General features: G+C 43.8%; 1 protein-coding gene across 2 annotated transcripts in view; it reads left to right on the top strand.

The window, feature by feature from the left end:
* UAP1 (UDP-N-acetylglucosamine pyrophosphorylase 1) overlaps positions 1–21410 on the top strand; it is a 101172-nt gene that overhangs the window by 38173 nt on the left and 41589 nt on the right. For both annotated transcript variants that reach the window (XM_085654797.1, XM_085654796.1), the window contains exons 4-5: positions 5112–5287; positions 9964–10136. In XM_085654797.1, the coding sequence (XP_085510923.1) occupies positions 5112–5287; positions 9964–10136 (349 nt within the window). The remainder of the gene's footprint in view (positions 1–5111; positions 5288–9963; positions 10137–21410) is intronic.

Below are 21410 nucleotides of genomic sequence, written 5' to 3'. Positions count from 1 at the left end.
GCTTTTGCAGACTTGGAAACAGGGAAGACACTGGGGCAGGTACATCGCCAGATGAATTCTACAAAATGTATGTGAATGTGTTGGTAGCAAAATTGTTGACCCAAATGAGCCTTACAACTAGGGGTGTTGCCCTACACAATGAGAGAAGCTTTGATAAAACTAAACCAGGTCGCCAAGACATGACAAAAAAGCGTTCAGACCACTATTGATGCTGATTATGATTCTAATGTACGCAGTAAGGTTATAGTGAACCATTTCTTTAGAGTGCTACCGACACATACACCCATATTAGAGTGGTTTAGTACGAAGGAGAAACACATTGGACAACATTAATCGTCTGTTCCATGTGATCAACCGTGTTCCGATGATGGCACCTGCCCCTGTGTCTTCGTAGTAGACCTAGATCAAGCTTTCAATTTAGTCAGTGGGAGGTATGTAAATGAGGTACTGCACAGAGTAGGGCTTAGAGATAGGATGTTAAGTCGGATTAGAACGTTGTACACTACTTCGACAGCCAGTGTTCAAACAGTGCAAGGGATATCAGGCTTGTACAGTGTTGGGAGAGAGATGAGAAGGGGTGCCCATTTCCCAGTTGATTTTTAGACTGGTTATGGAGTCTTTAGTTATGGGGGCAATGGCTAGGAGTGATGCATGTTATCTCTCTGTATGCAGATGATGTGTTGATGTACTTGGGAGACTCAACCACTGGACATGCACGTCAGAACAGTCATGTAAGAGTTTGGGCTAGTGTCCAGGAAATGGGTTAAATGATCGATATTCTTAGTGTCCCCTGTAAAATTGCCTTTTTTTGTTTTAGACTTTTTCTACTACTTAGAAGCTTCTATTTTGACCGATTTCGGGCAGGAAGATGACTCTAAACACAGTTATTTTAGTTCCAAAAGTGATAATTCACATCCAACAGTCATTTACAGCCCAAAGTAGGATACACGAGCATTTAGGGGTATCACAATGTTAATTATAACAGAGAGTAATGTTTCCAATTACAATAATGAGCCAAGTGATGCTATCAAAAATGGTGATTTTGTCAATCTACCATTTCAGTTTCCCACTCTGATCTTTAAAGGGCTAGATAGATTGTTAACATCCCTAATTTGAAATGCTACCTGGTGTAGAGTGACACTGCTCAGGGTCCCCTTTAATAAGGGAGGGTTCCGGGGTCTCCGACTATGAGCTTTTAATACTTTGAGTTACAATTGCAGTGGGGAATCAGATAGTTTACAGACTCACCCATGGCTGCAAGGTTTGGTGATGGCAAAAATTCCCCTCACTGAGATAGCAGCCCTACGCTTGGTGGTAATACAGATAAATCCTGCTAGATTGCTTAAAGTGGTTAAGAATTGTTGGCAGAGTGCCTTTGGAGGAAGAAGTACGAGACTGTATTTGCACCTGGGGCTCCGGCTGAAATGTGACGATTCGGAATACAAACACTAGGTGATCTGTATGCCTCTGATTAGTTATTGGTCTTCCAAGATCTGGTGCAAGAATATAGTGTCCAGGCTAGTCAATCCCTATAATATGGCAGACTGGTGGGTCCATCCATTCGCTATGGGGGGACATATTGCAATTGAGCCACTGTGTCTGATTCTATATCAGATATTTGTGGTAGGGTCCGGGAGGGAAGTGGTGACACTTCTTTGCAAGGCACATGTCAACCAGTTTAAAACTAACTTGCTTGGTCTTGGAGAAAGGTGGTCGTAGAATGTGGAAAGGATTCTGCCTGAGAGGGATTAGGATTCCTATACCACAGCACACATTAACAATTTCCAGAAACGCCCAATTTACGATTCAAGAGTTTAATTTTGTCCAGAGGACTTACTTGACATTAAAGCAGCTGTTCAGAATATATTTCACAGTTATATCCAAATTCCCCTACGTGTGGAATGCTTTGAGCAGATTTCCACCTCATGGTATGGGGTGCAAACCGATCATGGCGCATTGAGAGAAAATAGCAAGTACACTGGAACAGATGCTGAACAGAACTGATATTAAGAGATCTCAGGTGTGTTTGCTAGGTTTGTTGCACGGAATCAAAAAGAAGCTAAGTAATAGGTTTCCTGCAACTTGCCTTGGTAGTATCAAAAAAGGTATAGTCCATGATTGAGTTATGCAGTATCTACAAAGGTGATCATGTACTGCACATGTTTAATAAAAACTAATAACAGGTACAAGAAAACCAGACTAAATCCTGTTTCATGTCAAGGCATCTTGATGACTTAATGTCTCCCTCTGTACAAGTTCAAAATATTTGGGCTTCCACATTTACCTTTTTCTCTCCCTCAGTGTGCATGCAAACAAGAATGCCAAACAGCCTGGTTCCAAATTGGCTTTCTCTCTCAAATTAAACCCTTTATTTTATTTATTTATTTTGCAGAGTTTTATATATCGCGAACTAGACCCGAATCCAATCAGGTATCAGAGAGCTTTACATAGCACCAGTTACGTTACATGAGGACACACATTCATTTTTTTTGTTAGGCACGGGGAGATTAAGTGATTTGCCCAGAATCACAGGATGTTCGGCGTCATTACTGAGACTCGAACCCAGTTCCGAGGTCGAGCGCCCTAGCCGTTAGGCCGCCGTGAGAATTCTAGTAGAAGCCCAAGCTCTCTCTCATAGTGTTGGAGGTAATGCCCTTGTAACCGCCCACACAGCCTTACATAGTTACAAAACAGGGTTCGTAGTTAAGAAATTGTAGCCATTTGTGTTTGCATAACATGCAAGTAAAAGCAAGCCAATGAAGTCTCCTTGCACCTCACTTTCACGAACAGCAACCCCTCCCCCCCCCCCCCCCCCCCCCCCCCATCTAAGGACGTCACCTTGTTTCAGTACACTCCAATCTAACTTCAAATAACCCTTTTTCTCATTTCACTGGCTCTCTTCTACCACCCCACCGCCACATCTGATTGCTTCATCTAACCTCTTGTATCTTCAAAATTACCACTGTACGTTTGCATGTGTGTTACTTGTTGCAAATCTACTTTAACACTCTCCTATCTGTTTTTCGAGTGGTTGTTTGTGCAGGGACAGAGAGCACAGCAACTACCATTGAATGGTATAGGGGCTTTTCTGCACTTTTTATATGCTGTCGAAAATGTAAACTTGGTTCTTGAGAAGGTACTGTGTAGCTCTTAAAGTATATTGCCATAAAAGTCAACTCTTTCACTGTACTCCCATGTATTTGCATGACTTTAAAACATTTTGTTAAGAGTATCGGAAAGTACTAGCAGATTTGTAGCTAAAGTCTGGTGCAATTGTACTACTGTAAATGGTGACTGTTGCTTTACACCACTCTATTGGTCATTTTCCTGAACTCCGACGTAAGAAAGGATTTAGTTGGGCCATGCTGACTATTTACCCTGTGACTTACAGGTGGTATAAATAACTGGATGCTAACACACAGCTATAGTCCAGCTCACTTTTGCTCCTCTCATGCAGCAAATGTCCTTCTCCGCATCAAGAAGGAAGTATTCTTTGTGCATGGTCCCTGGACTCCACACTGATAAGCTCTAGCAAGTGTATTTATATATTTTAACACCCCTGAGTAGATAGGGTGCAATCTATTGTCTGAAAGGTCATGGTGCTTCATGGTTCTTCCTTAACAGATAAGTTACATTCTGTGGTTCTGGGTAGGGTTATCGGGATGTTAGTAACATGTTTTGATATACTTCATGCCACATTTTTTCTATTTCGAAGCTCTGTAAATAGCAGATGTTAGTTACTGTTAGACAATTTAATGGTACTCAGTTTACTGACCACTGAAGGCTGAAATTCTGAGCCTGCCATGCCAGAATTCAAACATATTCCCTTCCGACCATATGTCAGTGGCGGATATCATTTAAGTAATTCATCTCAATGATTAGGGCTTCAGTGTTGTTTACGGGTTTCCTGGCAACCTTGCATCATTAGTTTAAGCATGCCTGGAATGTGATTTTGCTGCATGGTGCCACCATCGCAGCAAGGCAAGTTCTGTGGTTAATCATTCGGGCATAGCTTTAGCTGTTGTCTGAGCAGCCAAAATGGTCAGGATAGGCTACACTGGTTTCCTTCAAACACTTCCTAGTCATTCTAAGAAGCAAGGAAGTGCGGACTCTACGCCACCCACATCCTCCTCCCAGTGCCCTCTGTGCCCACAGTTTGTTTGACTTCTGAATCCCAGGATGGAGAGGTGGCTTCCTTGCAGTCCAACTGGTTGTGTGGACTTTTTCACAGGTACCTGGGAAATGTACTTATTAATCAAGCACTTGTAAAATGTGACTTTGCATGTTCATGTCCTTTTAGGCAATCCTTCAATTGTTATGCTTCTCTTGCCCTTCCTAAATAGTGTCCTTAATCCCTTAGTTCTGGTGTGGGTTTCAAATTAGCGTCTGTATTTTAGGTCTATGATAGAATGCAAACCTAACTCCAAGAACTAGCAGATTGGTTTTGCAGAGAACTTTTTTATTGACACATGAGCATCTCATTCATGGGGTTCATTATATATGTGGGTCCATTTGAAACAGATCACAGAAATGAGGGTGATTGGGAGTTGCATCAAATTTAAACAGCACTAGGCAGCACACTACGTTTGATGTATTCTTTGCCTCACATTTATACTCAATTTAGTGGATTTGCAAAATAAGGCACAGGGAGATTGTGGTTTGTTCAGAATCACACTTTTGTTTATTCAAAGGCTGAATCAGGGATCATAACCCCTATCTTGGACTAAAATATAAGCCATTAGACCAAATGTCTTGCTTGGGCAGAATTTGAATTCCTCAGACTATAGAAAGTGCATGTGTCTAAAGGATAGAAAGTATACAAGTCCAAACGTACAGAAAGTGTGCAACTCCAAATGAGCAAAGTGTACGAGTGAATGCCTTTTAGGATATATAAAGTATAGTGCTCTGAAAGGATGTATATAGTAGGGAATGGAAAACATATATTTCTAATTAATATTGTTAAACTCCAAACGGCCAAAGTGCTGAACACCGCAACATATCCCTTTATAACAAATATTTGTTGGAGTGATTGAGTGTTCATTAGGCAATGGTGTTGTTTCTTGTATCTCTGTTTCGCTTTGACATTTTCCCTCATTTATGTATTTGTGCAGGTACATCATGACTAGTGGAAGAACAATGGAGTCTACCAAAGAGTTTTTCCAAAAACACAAATACTTTGGACTGAGGCCAGAGAATGTGGTCTTTTTCCAGCAGGGAATGTTGCCTGCCATGAGCTTTGATGGCAAGATTCTGCTGGAGGAAAAGGGACAATTGGCCATGGCACCAGGTGTGTACTCTTGCAGCAAAGCAGAGTCAAAGCTGTGATTGCAATGTTTGAGAGAGTGCAGCTGTTTTTAAAAAAAGTTGGTTTATAGCTAAGGCATCTTGCCCCTTATTTGCGAGTGCCAACCAGCGACTGCAATAAATGGAAGAAAAGTCTGTTCTCACATGCTGCACATGCTTCTCTGGAGCCGGTATCTTAGAGCACTGTTTCAAAGTGATTGTTGGTAACATTATAAGTGCAGCTTCAAGCATATATTGGTACATAGGGTGTGTTGCATAAAAACTGCTTTCCTTAGAGCTCAAAATGTTATGGAAGCTTTGAAATGCTCATAATTTCACATTACATGCTGTAGATTAGCCTGATTAGTCACCCTTGCGATATTTAGATAGTAATATAAGGTATTTTATCAAATTCCATAGCAGTAGTTGAACTACTTCTGGTCCAGGACGTGAAGGTGAAACCTCTTTAGTCTAGAGGAGAAGTTGAGCTTCCTCTGTTCCACAGCAGTTGTTTGCGTGATCCTCAAGGATTTCAGTTCCACTCTTTAAAGCTGAGTTGCTTCTATTCCAGAACATGGAGTTAAGTTGCCTTTACTCCAGGGCATGAAGTTGAAATGCCTCCTTTCCACGAAGTTGAGCTTCCTCTATAATCTGAATAATTTGCAGTCATTGTAGTTGCTTGGACATCAGTGACTACTTTAATCTGGTTACAAGCTGAAAGCAATAGAACTGTATGCGTTAATATGCTTTAAAGTCTGAGTTCTGGCAAGTGGGTGCTCACTTACTTAAACTGGCCTTTCTCACACAATTCTCCACTGCAACCTTCTTCCATTTGCAAGTGCAACATGTAGGTCAGTCTTTAATATTCCTTCCTCAAGGACTTGCCACTTGTTGGGTTGGTCGTTTCCATACTCGATTAGTGCAGTGTAATGAATACAGAACTCTCTGCTCAAGAAGATGACCGAGCTTCAAAGAGTACACAATCAAACTACTCTCCTCATTCTTGAACTGAGGCACAGTAGCTTCATCTTGCCTACTCTCATTGCATTCCATTGGCTCCCAAATAAATAACTTGTTAAATTCTTGCCTTGTCCAAAAAGCTACTCAAAGATGTGGCCTTTCTTATCTCTCAAACCAGATACCCTAAGAATGACCACACAAAGATAATAATTATCCATTTGGAGAGTATCAAATACTTTGAGGGGTGTAGGGTGCTTTACATTGAAGACTTCATGTTTCTAAATGTTCTTTCCTTATCTCTGCCTTGAATCGGGCTTTCTCAAATTTTCCAAATCCCTCGGAACTCATAGGTCCTTGTGCTTGCTCATGATTAACATATTGTAAACTTGGAACTGCCTTTAATACAAAAAGTGAGGTGGCTTGTTGGCAGTTTATTGCTTTTAATAAAAAAAAAATCAACATTCTGGTGCATTTCATTTTCACATGCCGTAGGCAAAGGATAAGATCATGTACTGACCAGTGATATGTAAATAAGCAACATCCTTATTATTTTGTACGAAGATTTAAATCTCTGGCATATATTCTTTTTATGTGTAGTCTAACCTTTCCTCCACATCCATGTTCTTTGAGGAATTCCATGCTTTGGACATCAGTTCCAAACCTTGCGGTCCAGTTGGTCTTCCTCTGCTGTCTTCAAACTTCTTGTGCCCCAAGATTGTTTGTGAATCTTCTTCTGTATTTGAAGGTCTAAACTTACTATGAAGGACTCTCGTGTGTGTTCCAGTGTTCCATGTAGCGAAACTGGCTTGACTTTGCTAAGTGGGTTATGGTGCTGCAGGTGCTTGCCATTTACTCATTCAGTGCCTGCTTGCTGATTATTTCGTGTCTGAATGCATTAAACCAATTAGCAAGCTTATTGGCATTTGTAAAATTTTAGAAATGAGGTTTGTGGTTGTCAGTCGGTTTGCACCCTATACAAGCAGGAACCCTCACTGTAGTCTGGAAGAGTTAAGTACACACCTAAGTTTGCCTGTGCTCACCCTCTGGTAGTTTGGCACAGAGCAGTCGGGCTAAACTACAGAGGCAATGCGTTAAGCATTTGTACAAATATACAGTAACACAGTGAAAACGCCACAAAATGACACCACGCCAGTTTAGAAAAATAGCCAATATTTATCTAATCAAAACAAGACCAAACCGACAAATATCCAACAAACATCAATCAAGATATCACAGTAAAAAGGTTCAAAATAGTTCAGTCCATAGAAAACTATGGATGTGTCACTTTTTAGTGCTAAGTACTTGAGATGCTTCAAAATCGATAGATGAAAACAGGCACAGGGGTGGTGAGGTGCCGGAATGCACAGAAATGCGTTGGTTCCTTACTCTCGGGGCAGCTGGTGCGTCAGTTCCTTTCTCCCAGGGGAGGTGATGTGTCGGTTCCTACATGCTATGCAGGGGTGGTGATGCGTCGGTTCCTTACTGTGAGAGGAGGTGATGTGTCTGTTTCTTACTGTAAGGGGAGGTGAGGCCTCTGTCTCTGGACACGCAGCCTCGAACACTTACTGCGGCCCACTGTCGATAAGGGAAATGGCGCACAGTTGTGTTCCGAACACGCTGGTGGTCGATGCAGCGGCAGCAGAACAGGCAATGCGTCAATTTCTTCAGCCGGGGTCCAACAATGCTTTGATTCTTTCAGCCGCACAGCAGGGCCTGAGATGGAGTTGGTGCGGTGGTCTCAGACTGCAGAGACACGGTGCACGGAACTCGGGCTGCTCTGGTTTCTTCGGCTGCTGACAGGCACTGCATCGATTTTCGTTGGCCGCATGGTGGTGGTATTTGGAAATTTCTTCCACACGGTGGTGTTGCGTCGATAAAACAGGTGCTGGAAGGGTGATGCGTCTGTTTTGATGGTTTCAAGCAGCAAAACCACCTCCAAGGGCCCAGAACTGAAATTCGCACCACAATGCAGTCAAAACTCTCAGCAGTGGAAGTCAGTGATGCTGCAGATGAAGTCTTTGATGGCCCTGAGACTTCTTAACAGGAGGCAACCACGCACAAGCCCTTGGATAAACTTCACAAACAGGATAAAAATCAAAGTCCAGTCCTTTCCCTCTCCAAAGCAGAAGCAGTAACTGCAGGCCAACCCTGCAAAGCAACACACAGCAAAGGGGTAGTACTCCTCCTCACAGCTCTTCATCTCTTTTCTTTTGCAGAGGTTCCTCTTAATCCAAAAGTCTCCTACAAGTCTAGGATTTTAGGTCCTATACTTATACCCCTTTTGGCCTTTGAAGTAGTCATTCTTCAAAGGATTGTCTTTGTAGTAGACAAGTTCTCGTCCTGCCTGGTAATGGCTCCAGACAACACTGCAGGGGGTGAATACAGCATTGTGAGAGGCCAGGCACTGCCCTCTTCAGGTGCAGCTGACCGATCCTCCCACCACTCTGGCTCAGGAATTCCCATCAGCCTGGTGATGGGCCATCAGGATATGCAGGGCACACCTCAACTCACTTTGTGTGACTGTCTAGAGTGAATGCACAAACAGGCCCCTGTCATTCTAAACCAGACATTGATTTCACAGGCAGGCAGAGGCACAGGATGGTTAAACTAGAAAATGCCCACTTTCTAAAAGTGGCATTTCAACCCCACAATTTAAAAACCTCCTTCACTAAAAGGTATGTTTTTAAATTCTGAGCTCAGGGAGCCCAAACTCCAAGTCTCTAGCTGTTCCCAATTGAAAGTTACACTTGTAAAATGTTATAAGGCAGCTCCAATGATAGCATATGGAAGAGCTAGTCCTTGCAATAGTGAAAAAGAAAATTGACAGTATTTCACTATCAGGACATGTAAAACACATCAGTACATGTCCTACCTTTCACATACTTTGCACCCTGCCCATGAGGGTACTTTGAGCCTGCCTTAGGGGTGCCGTACATGTAGTAAAAGGGATGCTTAGGACCTGGCAATTGGGTGTGCTTGCCAGGGAGACATGGCAGTTTAAAACTTTACTCAGACACTGCAGTGGCAGGCCTAAGACATGTTCACATGGCTACTTATGTGGGTGACACAACCAGTGCTGCAGGCTCACTAGTAACATTTGATTTACAGGCCCTGGGAACACATAGTGACTTTACTAGGGACTTACCAGTAATTCACATATGCCAATCATGGATAACCAATCAGAATTACACTTTGCACAGAGAGCATATGCACTTTAGTACTGATTAGGAGTGGTAAAGTGTCCAAAGTCCTAAAGCCAACAAAACGAGGTTTAAAAAATAGGAGGAAAAAAGTCAGGGGATAATGGTGCAAAAAGGGCCAGGTCTAACATAAAATAATAGAACAAATGCTATTTGTTTACAGGTACTATTTAAAGAGTGAAAACATGCCTGCTTCTGAGCAGTATTTACATGTTCTGGATACCAAACTGCTTCTTGCCGTGAATAACCAGTTTTGCCTCCTCCAGCAGTAGTATCCCATCCTTTTTTCACCAAGATATTTCTTCACAGTTTGATTAATGTATTGGTTGGCAAGTTGTAAGGATGCAAGTTAGAATGTAATCTGTTTTATACGAGTTGTAAACACATGATTTGGAAATAACAGCTTATTGATGTGAAGCAAAACAGGTTTCATGTTATCCTTGCTTAATCAATGTCATTCATACTGTTCCACTTTATCTCCCAAATGGGATAATTGATTTTCTCCCTTTACTTCATGTAGATGGAAATGGTGGCTTGTACCGAGCCCTGGGAGCTCACGGTGTGGTTGACGATATGGAGCATCGAGGAATCGAGTGCATCCACGTCTACTGTGTTGACAACATCCTTGTGAAAGTGGCAGATCCTATATTCATTGGCTTTTGTGTAAAGAAGGGGGCTGATTGTGGCGCAAAGGTAGGTACTGGCTTTCAGTTGTTTGGTTCTTGAATGAATGTTTCAGTGTAAAAGAACCCTCTCAAGATAGAGATTCATATCTTTTGTTAACACAAGTATATATAAAATAAAATGCCAGTGGTTAGAATATTGTTTTCTAGCCGACTATAGACCTTCTGTCTAATAGGTATGTTAGACAGTGCTATTTGGCATATGTGGGAGAAGGAGCCTACATATTGAAAGGAAATAGTATGAAATTGGGCAACGCTTTCGTGAGTGTCCTACAAAGTCTGAATTTTTTATTTTGTTATTATTATAGTGCATTTGCCTTCACAGCTATGTGCCCAACGATGTAGCGGGAATCATAAAAGGGTAGTTTGCATTTACAGTAGCCTTCTTCGAAAGACGGCTCTGCTTGTGTTTGAAAAGAAGTGGATATTTTTTATTACAAACCACAGCAAGCCTTGCTCTATTAGCTGGCAGTTTTGTGCATACGTAAGATTGCATGTTGCCTGCCAAGGTTTTTAGGTCATCGCCTAGGCAGCGCATGCATTGCATGCGCTGTCTTGAAGAGTCATGTAGTATCCAAGAAATGGGCTTCAAAAAACGCCAAACTTTTTGATTGGTTCTTCTCACCGTCCTTTAGAAATGCTCGCTTATCATTGGTGAATTAACTTAGTAGTCCCTCCTTTTGTTCCGCCCTGGAGACTTCCCCTGCTACATGAATCGTTGGACTATGGGCCGTATGTTTTCCTTCTGTGCACTACTCAGTCTTTCGCTCTGTCCTCGCTGCTGCTTCCAGTACAGTTAATCTCCCTGCCTTTCCCAGAACACCTCCCGCAGCTTGTTTGCATTCTAAACAGCTGCTCTACGCTCCCTCTCATGAGCTGCTGCTGCCTCCCTTCTATACCTCATTCGTTAAAACAATAGATCTGCTTGTTTGTATCGGGTGCTTTTGAGATCTACTGGATGTGCTGTTTTTTTTTATTAATTTGCTCAAACACAGCTGAATCAAGCATTTGCAATGCAATAGGTCACGCATTTGCAAGAGTTTAAGCTATTGGCATTGTAAATGACAATGCCTTTTATTTATTTTTGAAAACCTGCAAGCGGTGCATTAACACACACTTTGTACTTAGAATTGTTGCTTACGAGAAGCCAGGCTGACAGTAACTGTATCTATTTTACTGCCAGTCTTGCTTCTCGTAAGCCATTTACAATGCCAATAGCTCAAACTCTCGCAAATGCAAGAGCTATTGCATTGCAAATGCTTGCTCTTTTTAGATATTTAGTTGACTAATGGAACCACTTTTGTTTTGGTGCCCAACCCTACTTTCTGCTCCAGTCAGACCCTGCTAAAAGGACAAATGGGGCGAGTGCTGACTGTGAAGCAGGTCAGGATGCCGAGGGAAAATAACACTTCTGGGGCACTTTAAAGCACCCTGCACCACACAGAGGACGGTGAGACACTTGGGACCTGGTTGTACTGCTGTAGAAGGGGAATCACAGCACTGTAATTACACCTCCGTACAATGTGAAGGCAACAGCTTTTCTCAGCAAAGATGGAATTGCCTCACATTCAGAACTCCGCCTCACCAGGCCAAATAGCGTCAAATAATGTATTCTGACTCCAGTCCTCATACTATAAACTATAACATATCCATATTACTTGATTGTTGCAGCATTGCAAGCAGCTCATTGTATTTTAGGTAAACCTGAGGCATAAAAGGACTCGGTGAAGCAAAACCACTAACTTGTGAACACACAATTCATGAACCTTTTGATAACATGTACTTACTCTCTGCCACGCACATATTTAACATTTACAACACGTATGTGCCAGCATTAGTACTATGTCTTACATTTTATGTCTGATCTCTTCCTGCAAAGGACTCTGGCGTCACCCTAGCATGCTGTGTGCTATAAATACCCACACATATAAAGGATAAAAATCCCGAGATGTGTTGAAAGCCAACTGGCTGCATGATCAGGCCCAGCATCAATTTGACGGCTGGCCCAACCGTCATCAAGGTGCAGCTCAGCATACCGGAGAGCAGTAACAGTAGAGTGCTGTCCACGCAACGGCAGCATCTGAGGGGGGTCTGTGTCATCGAGGGCAACAGAGACCCACTAAGTGCCTCTAGGTCGCTCACTCACTGCCTACTACTGGTTGCTGAACACTACTTAACCTCGGTTCTGGCTTTACAATTGGATTCTAGCCCCGCCTTGCCCGTGCCAGTCAAGCCCACCGCTCATGATGGAAGAAGCAAGGTGTATGCTTTTACTAGCCTCAGCCTCCCCTTAATCAAATCCCATCTCACAAAACTGTGCTTTGAAAGCCAACTGCCTCCTGAAATGATAAAAATGAAACCGGGTTTGTGAGCTACACCTGTGAATTCCCAAATCTGCTTCTTTCAGCCCCTGTCCTAGTGTTACACCGAGCTTCACTCTGTAGAGCTCTTTACCATAGCCTGCTCCGGGGGAGGGCATCTGGACTGCTGCTCTGTGTCCTATTCTGCTTGGAGTAGGCAGATTGATACTATGTTTCATCCCCATGCTTTGTCTTCTGAATGCTTGATTCAAAGACTAGCCCGCCATATCAGTCTTATCTCTGTGTCATGCACAGAGGCTTGACTCCTAGGCACTGTCTCAAAGAGATGCATGTTTTATGGAGTGCTGGGCATCCCATGCGAAGAGCTTAGGTATATGGATGGGAACCAGTGTTGGAGTAACATCACCGTCGACGTGGCTCTCTGAACATCCACCCCAAAGAAAACAAACAGTGAACGTATCAAAAGGGAGAGGAAAATCAGTCTGGATAGAGGGCGAGAGAAGCTTCCAGCAGCTTCCAATCTGTGCAGAAGGAAAGTACTGCAGCAAGAATTCAAAAATTCGTCCCAGGTGATGTGTGGCATGACCCATGTTCTGATGCCTAGAGCATGCCATTGTTCTCACCCCCACCCCCTATATTTATGCACCCCCCTGCCCCGAAGTGGTTGGTGCCGATGCTACCCCAGCAGTGGCGAAGGACTTGTCGGATCAGTGGGAGGACATGCGAGGTATGGGCTCACCTCGCAAGAAGGTGGACAAAGGATTCGATTTCCGCCCGGAAGTCAGTGCCTGTTTGAAGCAATGGCAAATCTCTGGGAGAGCAGAGACCTGGGCAGAAGGCACAGCAGGGGCCCCTGTGAAGTGAGGCAACGGACGCAGGGAGCTAATTGAATACAGACCCACTGAGAATCAGCCGGTGCCTTACGTCATAAACTGGGAACACGAAAAAAACAGAGGACGAAATTATAGTTTGCAGACACAAATAGCTTTCAAAACTTGCTACCAAATTCTATTCCGTATATTAACAAACAAATGCTTATTTTTTGTGTGTAAATTTTGTAAATGGCAGCTGCACCCCTTTCTTTACACGCGCCTCGCCGTATGCAACTTGATATGTTGAATAGGCCGAGCAAGGTCTAAAGAAAGGGGTCTCGGCGCCTTTAAAAGTGAAAGTGCAGCATGAGGCACCGTTACAAAAAAAAAGCATTTGTTTGTGAAGCTGAATAGTGCGAGCCGCGTCTAAAGAAAGAGGCGCAGCCGCCATTAAAGTGAAAGCACGGAAAAGGCGCTTTAAAAAAACCACATTCTTTTGTCAAGCCGTAAATACAAGCCAGCATAAAGAAAGGTACGGCCGCAAAGGTGTGCCCGCTGGTTAAAAAATTGAAAAAAACTGTTGTCCAGAAAGCATCCCCTGCCTGCAGTGGCATGCAGGAGAAAGTGATTTAAGAAAATAGGGCTCACAGACTGAAAATAAAACATACATAAAAGGGCCATTCCTCATGGGAGAATACAAAAGGAGAAAAGGCTGTACTAAGAAGGGACTAATAAGCCTAAGCAAGAAACCATTTAGAAAGGACAGTAACATGAGCCAACTGAAAAGATGGGCAGAAAATGGGCGGAGCTTCAAGTACCTACTTGAATACAGCATGTCTCGAAGAAACAGATCAAGGGCTGCCTTGGCGAGACCTAAAAATAGACAGGAAATTGTAGTAAACCTTGCAAGCAGGGAAGCATTGAACCACGCCTACCGCCCAATAGGCTGTCCGGGAGTTGCTATGTGCGCTCTACTCATTCTTCTCTGTTCCTTAACTGAAGAAATGCAGTGCACGGAAAGACTGGCTGTGCACTCCAAGCATAATGTTTTTGTCTAACCGCTACAGCCATCTGCATTCATCTGAGAACACCCCCACAGCATTTTTACAACTAAGAAGCACCTTCCTAATACAGGGATTTCAGTATGATTTATGGTAGAGACAAAAGATAGCAGAAAGGTGTGTTCTAAAGGAAGTTCATGTTACCCTTATTTTCCAGTCTTTTAATTGTTGAGTAATGTAATGGGATTTCTTACTGATAACAAACTTTAAAAGTGTAATTTTACTTTCACCTTAGCCAGCGTAAACATAACCAGGTCTCTCTACCCAACAGCACACACTTTGCATCCAAACATTGTTACCTTGTCTTTCATCTACAGTTTAACTGGCTCACATTATGCCATCATTTTATGCTTAATTTGTGGTTAATGGACATTCGAGATACATTTGTACTAAACAAAGTATACCAAATTGCATGGTATTCTATCTGTGCTGGTACCACGCTGCACACAATGCGCCACAAAGCAGTGTCCCTTGTTGAAGTCAACAAATCCAGTGACTGCGCCTCTTTTACTGCCAGCCTTGCTTCTTGTAAGCAACAACTATAAGTACAAAGTGTGTTTACGCACCGCTTGCAGGTTTTTAAAACATATAAATAAAAGGCATTGTCATTTACAATGCCAATAGCTTAAACTCTCGCAAATGTGAGACCTTTTGCATTGCAAATGCTTGTTGCTAATTGCCTCAGAGAAGTATTTATCAGATTAGTTGCTGGACCAAAAGTTGATGCTTCTTTAATTTATCACTTATGTATTTTGGAGCAACCTACAGCACCTTTTTTTTTTTATTAAAGCTACTTTACTGTTTTAAATTGCCACACAGAATCTAGTCTCTGGCTATCGACCACCCAGTTAAAAAGAATATGGTGATAGATTTAGATATCTGCAGTGCAGAAATAGGTGAAACTGCATCACAAAAGTGCCTGCTTGTAACTTCATTAGTCTGCCAACTGTCACGCTTCTTCTCCATTGTTCCCATGCAGTGCGGTGTAGCGGGCACAATGACTGTCCTAACACTTTGGCACTGGCCATCAGAGGCATTTTGTGGGGACAACTGTTTGGTTCATATGTGTTCTTTTTAAGAATTAAAGCAAAGTTTAAAAACAAATTTAGAAACACTTGATTGAGCATGATGTGACATGATAATGCAAAACAAGTGAAATTTTAACAGATAAGCTGCAAAACGTCTGTTAGAAGTATTTTATTTCTACTCCGTTATCCTTTACTCATTCCATACCTCTATCCCAATTCCCTCCCCATGTTCTGGTTCTCAGTAGCTGATTATCTAGCAACTGCTGTGCTCTTTTAAATTTCGCATTGTTTCATGTTGAGCCTTTCTTCAGCTAGTACTGCAACCACATTTTCATTTTCTTTCCATTCTCTTACTATGTGGGACTCCTTTCCTCTGCATCCTTAAAAAAAAGAAAGTGTCTTATTGATTGTAAATGCCACTCTTGCCTGCATGTCACCTCAAAACTAGCAACAGAAGTAAATTCTAAAAATGTGTCCTACCTGTTCCAATGAGGCTATTGTTCAAAACGGCAAGGCAGTAACGTCTGTGACTTTTTAGCATATGTGGTTAGTCAGGGGTGCACTAGTGACTAGACATAGGCTACATTTGGGTTTGATGAGAGCTGGAAAAGTAGTGAATATTTACCTTTCTGCATATTCAGGTACACATGGTCTCCACTCACCCACCTTCAGAGCATATGCAGTCCTCTCATTGTAACCCAACATGAGTCATTAATGCCCTACAGCTGGGTGACTGCTTCAGGTTGGTGTGTGAGAACCACTTGCCCACCATTAAAGAACGTACTATGTTGGCAAGTGTCATCTTCAAACCAGGGCTAAGTGTGTTCAAGCTTCATTGTGCTGATGGGCAGGATGGAAGATCCCTGGAACATCCTAAAATGATAGGTAGCTACCCAAGTACTTTGCAGACATGAACTCCTTATTCTCAGCTATTGGGTAGAGTGCTGGTAGGACTCCTGAAAATGAGGCAGTAAGTTCTGCCCACCACCTCCTCCACTGACTCTGCCGACCTCTCCACCTACTCTCTTCCTCCCCGCCTGGCTACCTAACTACTACCCTCCCTGGCACAGCATCCGCACAGACCATTGGTGATAAGATTTAAAAAATATAACATAGTTTGCTGAAACATTATAGTGCAGAAACATTTTGAAACACCGGTTTGTGGTTTCTAAGAGTTGATACTTGGTCACCACTAGAGGTCACCGTAGCCTCATACTTGGTACATGTCCATTCCTATACAATATTTAACCTGTCTTGCTTCTGGAAATGTTGGTGGTTCCAGGCTGGTATTCTTCCCACAGAAATGCACACATCAAAATGTTACAGTTGCTATAACATAGCAAAGCTGTGTGTCTGATAGGAAAGTGGGTTGCATTGAAATTATCTTTTTGAGTGAGGACACATGGATAGAGCTCACTGAGGAGCATCCTCCAGTTACCCATGACTATTTTTGTGAGGGGTGCCTAATTGGGGACTCTTAAAACTGAACCCCGCAAGTTGCCTCATGTCGGTTTCTAATGAACCTAATGTCTGTTCATGAGGGAGACTGAAAAGAAAATATCCTTAACGGTTGTCCTCCTGTTGGAAGCCAAGTTGATTACAAATGCATTCCTGTAGGCTAAGCCAAGGTCAAACAGTACTCCCATGCTCTTTTCTCCTTTTCTAGACATTCATTGGGAGATTGATGTTGAGGCTGCAGTTAAGTTTCATTTGCACAGCAAAAAGAACTTGAAGGCCGGGTTCCATTTGGATCTATGAACTCAGCTGGGCTTCTTGCTTCCCTGGAGACAGGTCTCCCTTATCCACGATAACACCTTTTGGACAGCCAGCACTACCTGCCAGCTGATGTTTCCTGGTACTTCAGTCATCTTTGTGGACAGTGGTTTTCACCTCACTCATTTTGTCCCTTTTCTTGGAGGTGAAGACTCACCTGAAAGGTATTGGCTCATCAATGATGCACCTACATGTGCCCCCTGAGGCATAACCTGGAGTACAGTGATAGTATCAGCATTATAAACAGAATCTAGCAGAAGTGCTCCTCTGCACTGCTGAGTAGACCAGTTGTTATTTCCGTGACGGATGGACCTTTTGCAGTATTCTTTGTGCCCCAATACGGCTTCTGGATGTAGAAATGACCAGCCTCTCCGTGGGATACATTCATGTAGCCAGGAAAATCTTTGTATGACTTTTATTCCATTTCCACCTCTTCAATAAGTGCTGTACTCATTTCCATGATTTTCGAAGACAAAAGCTCCCCATGGGGCTATATCCTGGTGGCCCTCAGAACTTGGACCTACTCCTACCCCACTGACCACACTAGAAACCTAGGCATCATTCTGGACAACAAGCTAACCATGAAGACGCTGGTCTGCTCCGTTCCCTCAGCCTGCTTCTTCATCCTCCACATGCTTCGCAAGATATTCCAATGGCTACCCCAAAGTCTCACCATCACCCAGGTCCTCATTAAGAGCCGACTGGACTACGACAACGCTGTCTACGCAGGGATCTCAGCTCCCCTCCGACGACTACAGACCATACAGAATGCGCAGCCAGTCTTGTCCTGGATCTCCCTAGACGAACCCACATCACCCCCTACCTCTGGGAACTCCATTAGCTCCCTCTACAGAAAAGATGCTAGTTCAAGTTCCTGACCTATGCATAGAAGGCCCTACACAACTTCGGACCTGCCTACCCGAACCTCCATCTGAACTTTCATCAGCCCACCAAAAACCTCCGTCCCGCGTCTCTTTCTCTAACACTCACCCCATCATCTGACGTAGCAGATGCGGAGGTCGCTCCTTCACCTACCTTGCAGCAAAGACATGAAACGAGCCACCCTTTCAAATGAGGACCTCCTCATCTTTTCTAGAATTCCAAAAGTCCCTGAAGACCTGGCTATTTAGATAATCAACTGTACCCACCCAGCCCCTGGATACCCTCACTGGTGACCAGCAGCTCTCTACAAATCTGCTGATTGATTGAATCTTTCTTTACAAGCCGATGGCCCATAGATTGTGCCATTCGATTTATTCTTCCTGACAAAATAGACCAATGACCTCTTGGTATGGGGGATGTAATTTCACAGCTGAGTGCTGTTAGAATTCGGTTTTCCGATTGGCAGAGGTATGCACCCTATTCAAGCAGTAATCATAATCCGGGTAAGCCAGTAACACACTCTGAATTAACCTGTGCTCACTCTCTGGTAGCTTGGCACATAACAGTCAGGCTTAACTGAACAGGCAATGTATAAAATATTTGTGCTTCACACAGTGAAAACGCCACAAAAGACTCCACGCCAGTTTAGAAAACTATCTTATATTTTTATGAGTATAACAAGATCGAAACAACTAAAATCCAACAAGTAGAAGTCAAGATATGAATTTTAAAAGGAATAAACTATTTTGTAGTGATCAGAAGCAAAAAATGCCAATCGGGGTTGTCTGGTCGCACTTCACTGGGGCATATCCAAACGTTCAGGCCGACCGCGATGGTGCGTGGGTCAGATACAGTGAACAGTCTTTATCCGGTGAACAGTACCTTGGATGCGTCGCCATCAAGGGGGAGGCTTGTAGCAAAGGAGGCGATGCGTTGCTGTCGATCCTGCAAATGTAGGCAATGTGTTGGTTCCGAGCTGCACAAAGTCAAAGATGCGTCAAGTCAAGATGCGATGAACAGGATAATGCATTATCGTTGAACCGCTGGGCTGTAGGCAATGCGAGCAGCGCAAAGCATATTCTTGGCACGGAGCCGCGCAGAGTCGGAAATGTGTCAGAAACCAGAGACTATGAGTTGCGCAGTCAGCAGTGCATTGTATGCTGTTCGTGCAGCAGAGACGATGCGTCGGTGTCGAGGGAAAATGCGCAGGTTCCGGTCAGAGCAAAACCGTCGATCTCATGGATTTTCTTAGTAGCAGTACTTAGTACTCACTTACAAGGGCCCAGGACTAGATTGACACCATTTGGGAGAGCAGGACTCACAGCAGACAGAGTTGCAGGATGAAGAAAAGAATTTGATATCCCTGAGACCTCAGAACACAGGAGGCAAGCCAACAATCCCTTGGTGATATTTTGGTTCTGGGTTGTAGAGATGCAGGTCCAGTTCTTCTCACTCCCAGGCAAGAGGCAGCAGGCCAACACAGCAAAGCAGCTCAGCATAGTGTCAATTTCTCTAGCAGCACAGCAGTCCTTCTTCCTGGTTGTGTCAGAGGTCCAGTACTTATACCCATTTGGGCCTTTGAAGTGGGGGAGACCTTAAAGGGATGCTTTGAAGTGCACAGGTTCCCTTTCTTTCCTGCTCTGGCTCCAGACTGCAACCCTTTGTATGGGGACTGGACACAGCCCTTTCACGTATAAGAGTCGGCTTCTCCCTCCTATCCTGCTCAGGATAACCCATCAGCATGCAGATGACCACTGAGTCACACCTACCCTTCCTTTGTGTGTGGTTGTCTAGAGGGAATGCAGGAAGCCAGTTGTCACCCATACCGACCGTGTAGTCCAGAGACAGGCCGAAGGCACCTAATTTTTACAGTTAGAAAATGCCAACTTCTAAAAGAAAAAGACACACAATTGATGGACGGAATGCAGAACAAATCAAAACATTCACCCCCAGTCAAGAAATCTGAGTTAAATCCATCATTCTTTTGCTCACCATGCCACCCCAGTTTAGACCTGGCCATATGCAAATCAGTCTTGACCCTGTGCCTCATGGGAACAGTCCAGCCCGTACTGCCAAGCCAGGTCCTCCCTGGACCGGAAACAAGCATCCTAGGACTGGTTTCGGGGTTTCCCCCCTCTTCAGCCAGGATAGCTTGATTCCAGTGGCACAGTGAGCCCAGGACCCACGTCTTGGGATACCTGGCGCACTTAGGGCGAGAAAGCAAAAGACACACAATTGATGGACGGAATGCAGAACAAATCAAAACATTCACCCCCAGTCAAGAAATCTGGGTTAAATCCATCATTCTTTTGCTCACCATGCCACCCCAGTTTAGACCTGGCCATAATCAAATCAGTCTTGACCCTGTGCCTCATGGGAACAGTCCAGCCCGAACTGCCAAGCCAGGTCCTCCCTGGACTGGAAGCAAGCATCCTAGGACCGGTTTCGAGGTTTCACCCCTCTTCAGCCAGGATAGCTTGATTGGGAATTATTCTTATAAATTTTAATTAGGCAGTCCCAATGTGTCCTGTATCTCCTATCAATCAATCAGTATTTATGTAGCGCAAAGCTATCACCCCTTGGGGTATCAAGGCGCTGAGGTTGCTGCATCTGCATCAAAGAGCCAGGTCTTGCGCCGCTTTCCGAAGACCGCCAGGGAAGGTGCCATGTGGAGGTGGAGGACGTTCCAAGTCTTGGCGTCGATGTAGTAGAAGGAGCAGCCCCGCTGTGGCTGCAATTAACGAGGGGGACATGAGCGAGCGCAAGTGTCGAGGAGAGGAGTTGGCCTAACGGCTAGGGCGCTCGACCTCGGGCCTGGGGAACTGGGTTCGAGTCTCGGTAATGACGCTGAACATCCTGCGATTCTGGGCAAATCACTTAATCTCCCCGTGCCTAACAAAAAATAAATGTGTGTCCTCATGTAACGTAACTGGTGCTATGTAAAACGCTCTGATACCTGATTGGATTCGGGTCAAGTTCACGCTATATAAAACTCAGCAAAAAAAAAAAATTGTGGAGGGTAGATGGAAGTTCAGAAGTGGTTGATAAAGTATGGTCTTTCGTCACAGAGAGCTTTGTAGGAGTGTGTGAGCATCTTGAGCTGGCATCTTTTCTGGATAGGGAGCCAGTGGAGGTTTCTGAGGTGAGAGGAGATGCAGGTTTGTTTGGTAAGGTCCAGGATGAGTGGCTGCAGTGTTTTCTATAGTCTGGAGTCTTCTTAGGAGCTGGGAGGGGATTTCAGTGTTGAGAGCATTCAGATCCCCCAGGATATTGTGGCACTGATTAGGCAATTTAGCGGCACAAATATGGAAATTTAGCGGCATTTTTGCAGCACTTTATTTTACTCATATTCATTCATTTTCAGCCTGAAATCAATGGAAACTGTTTTAGTAGAGTATTCCACTTTG

The sequence above is a fragment of the Triturus cristatus genome, chromosome 4_1 (assembly GCF_964204655.1).
Source record: "Triturus cristatus chromosome 4_1, aTriCri1.1, whole genome shotgun sequence".
NCBI lineage: Eukaryota > Metazoa > Chordata > Amphibia > Caudata > Salamandridae > Triturus > Triturus cristatus.
The sequence above is the reverse complement of the archived record's forward strand: the minus strand, read 5'-3'. Positions and strand labels throughout refer to the sequence as shown.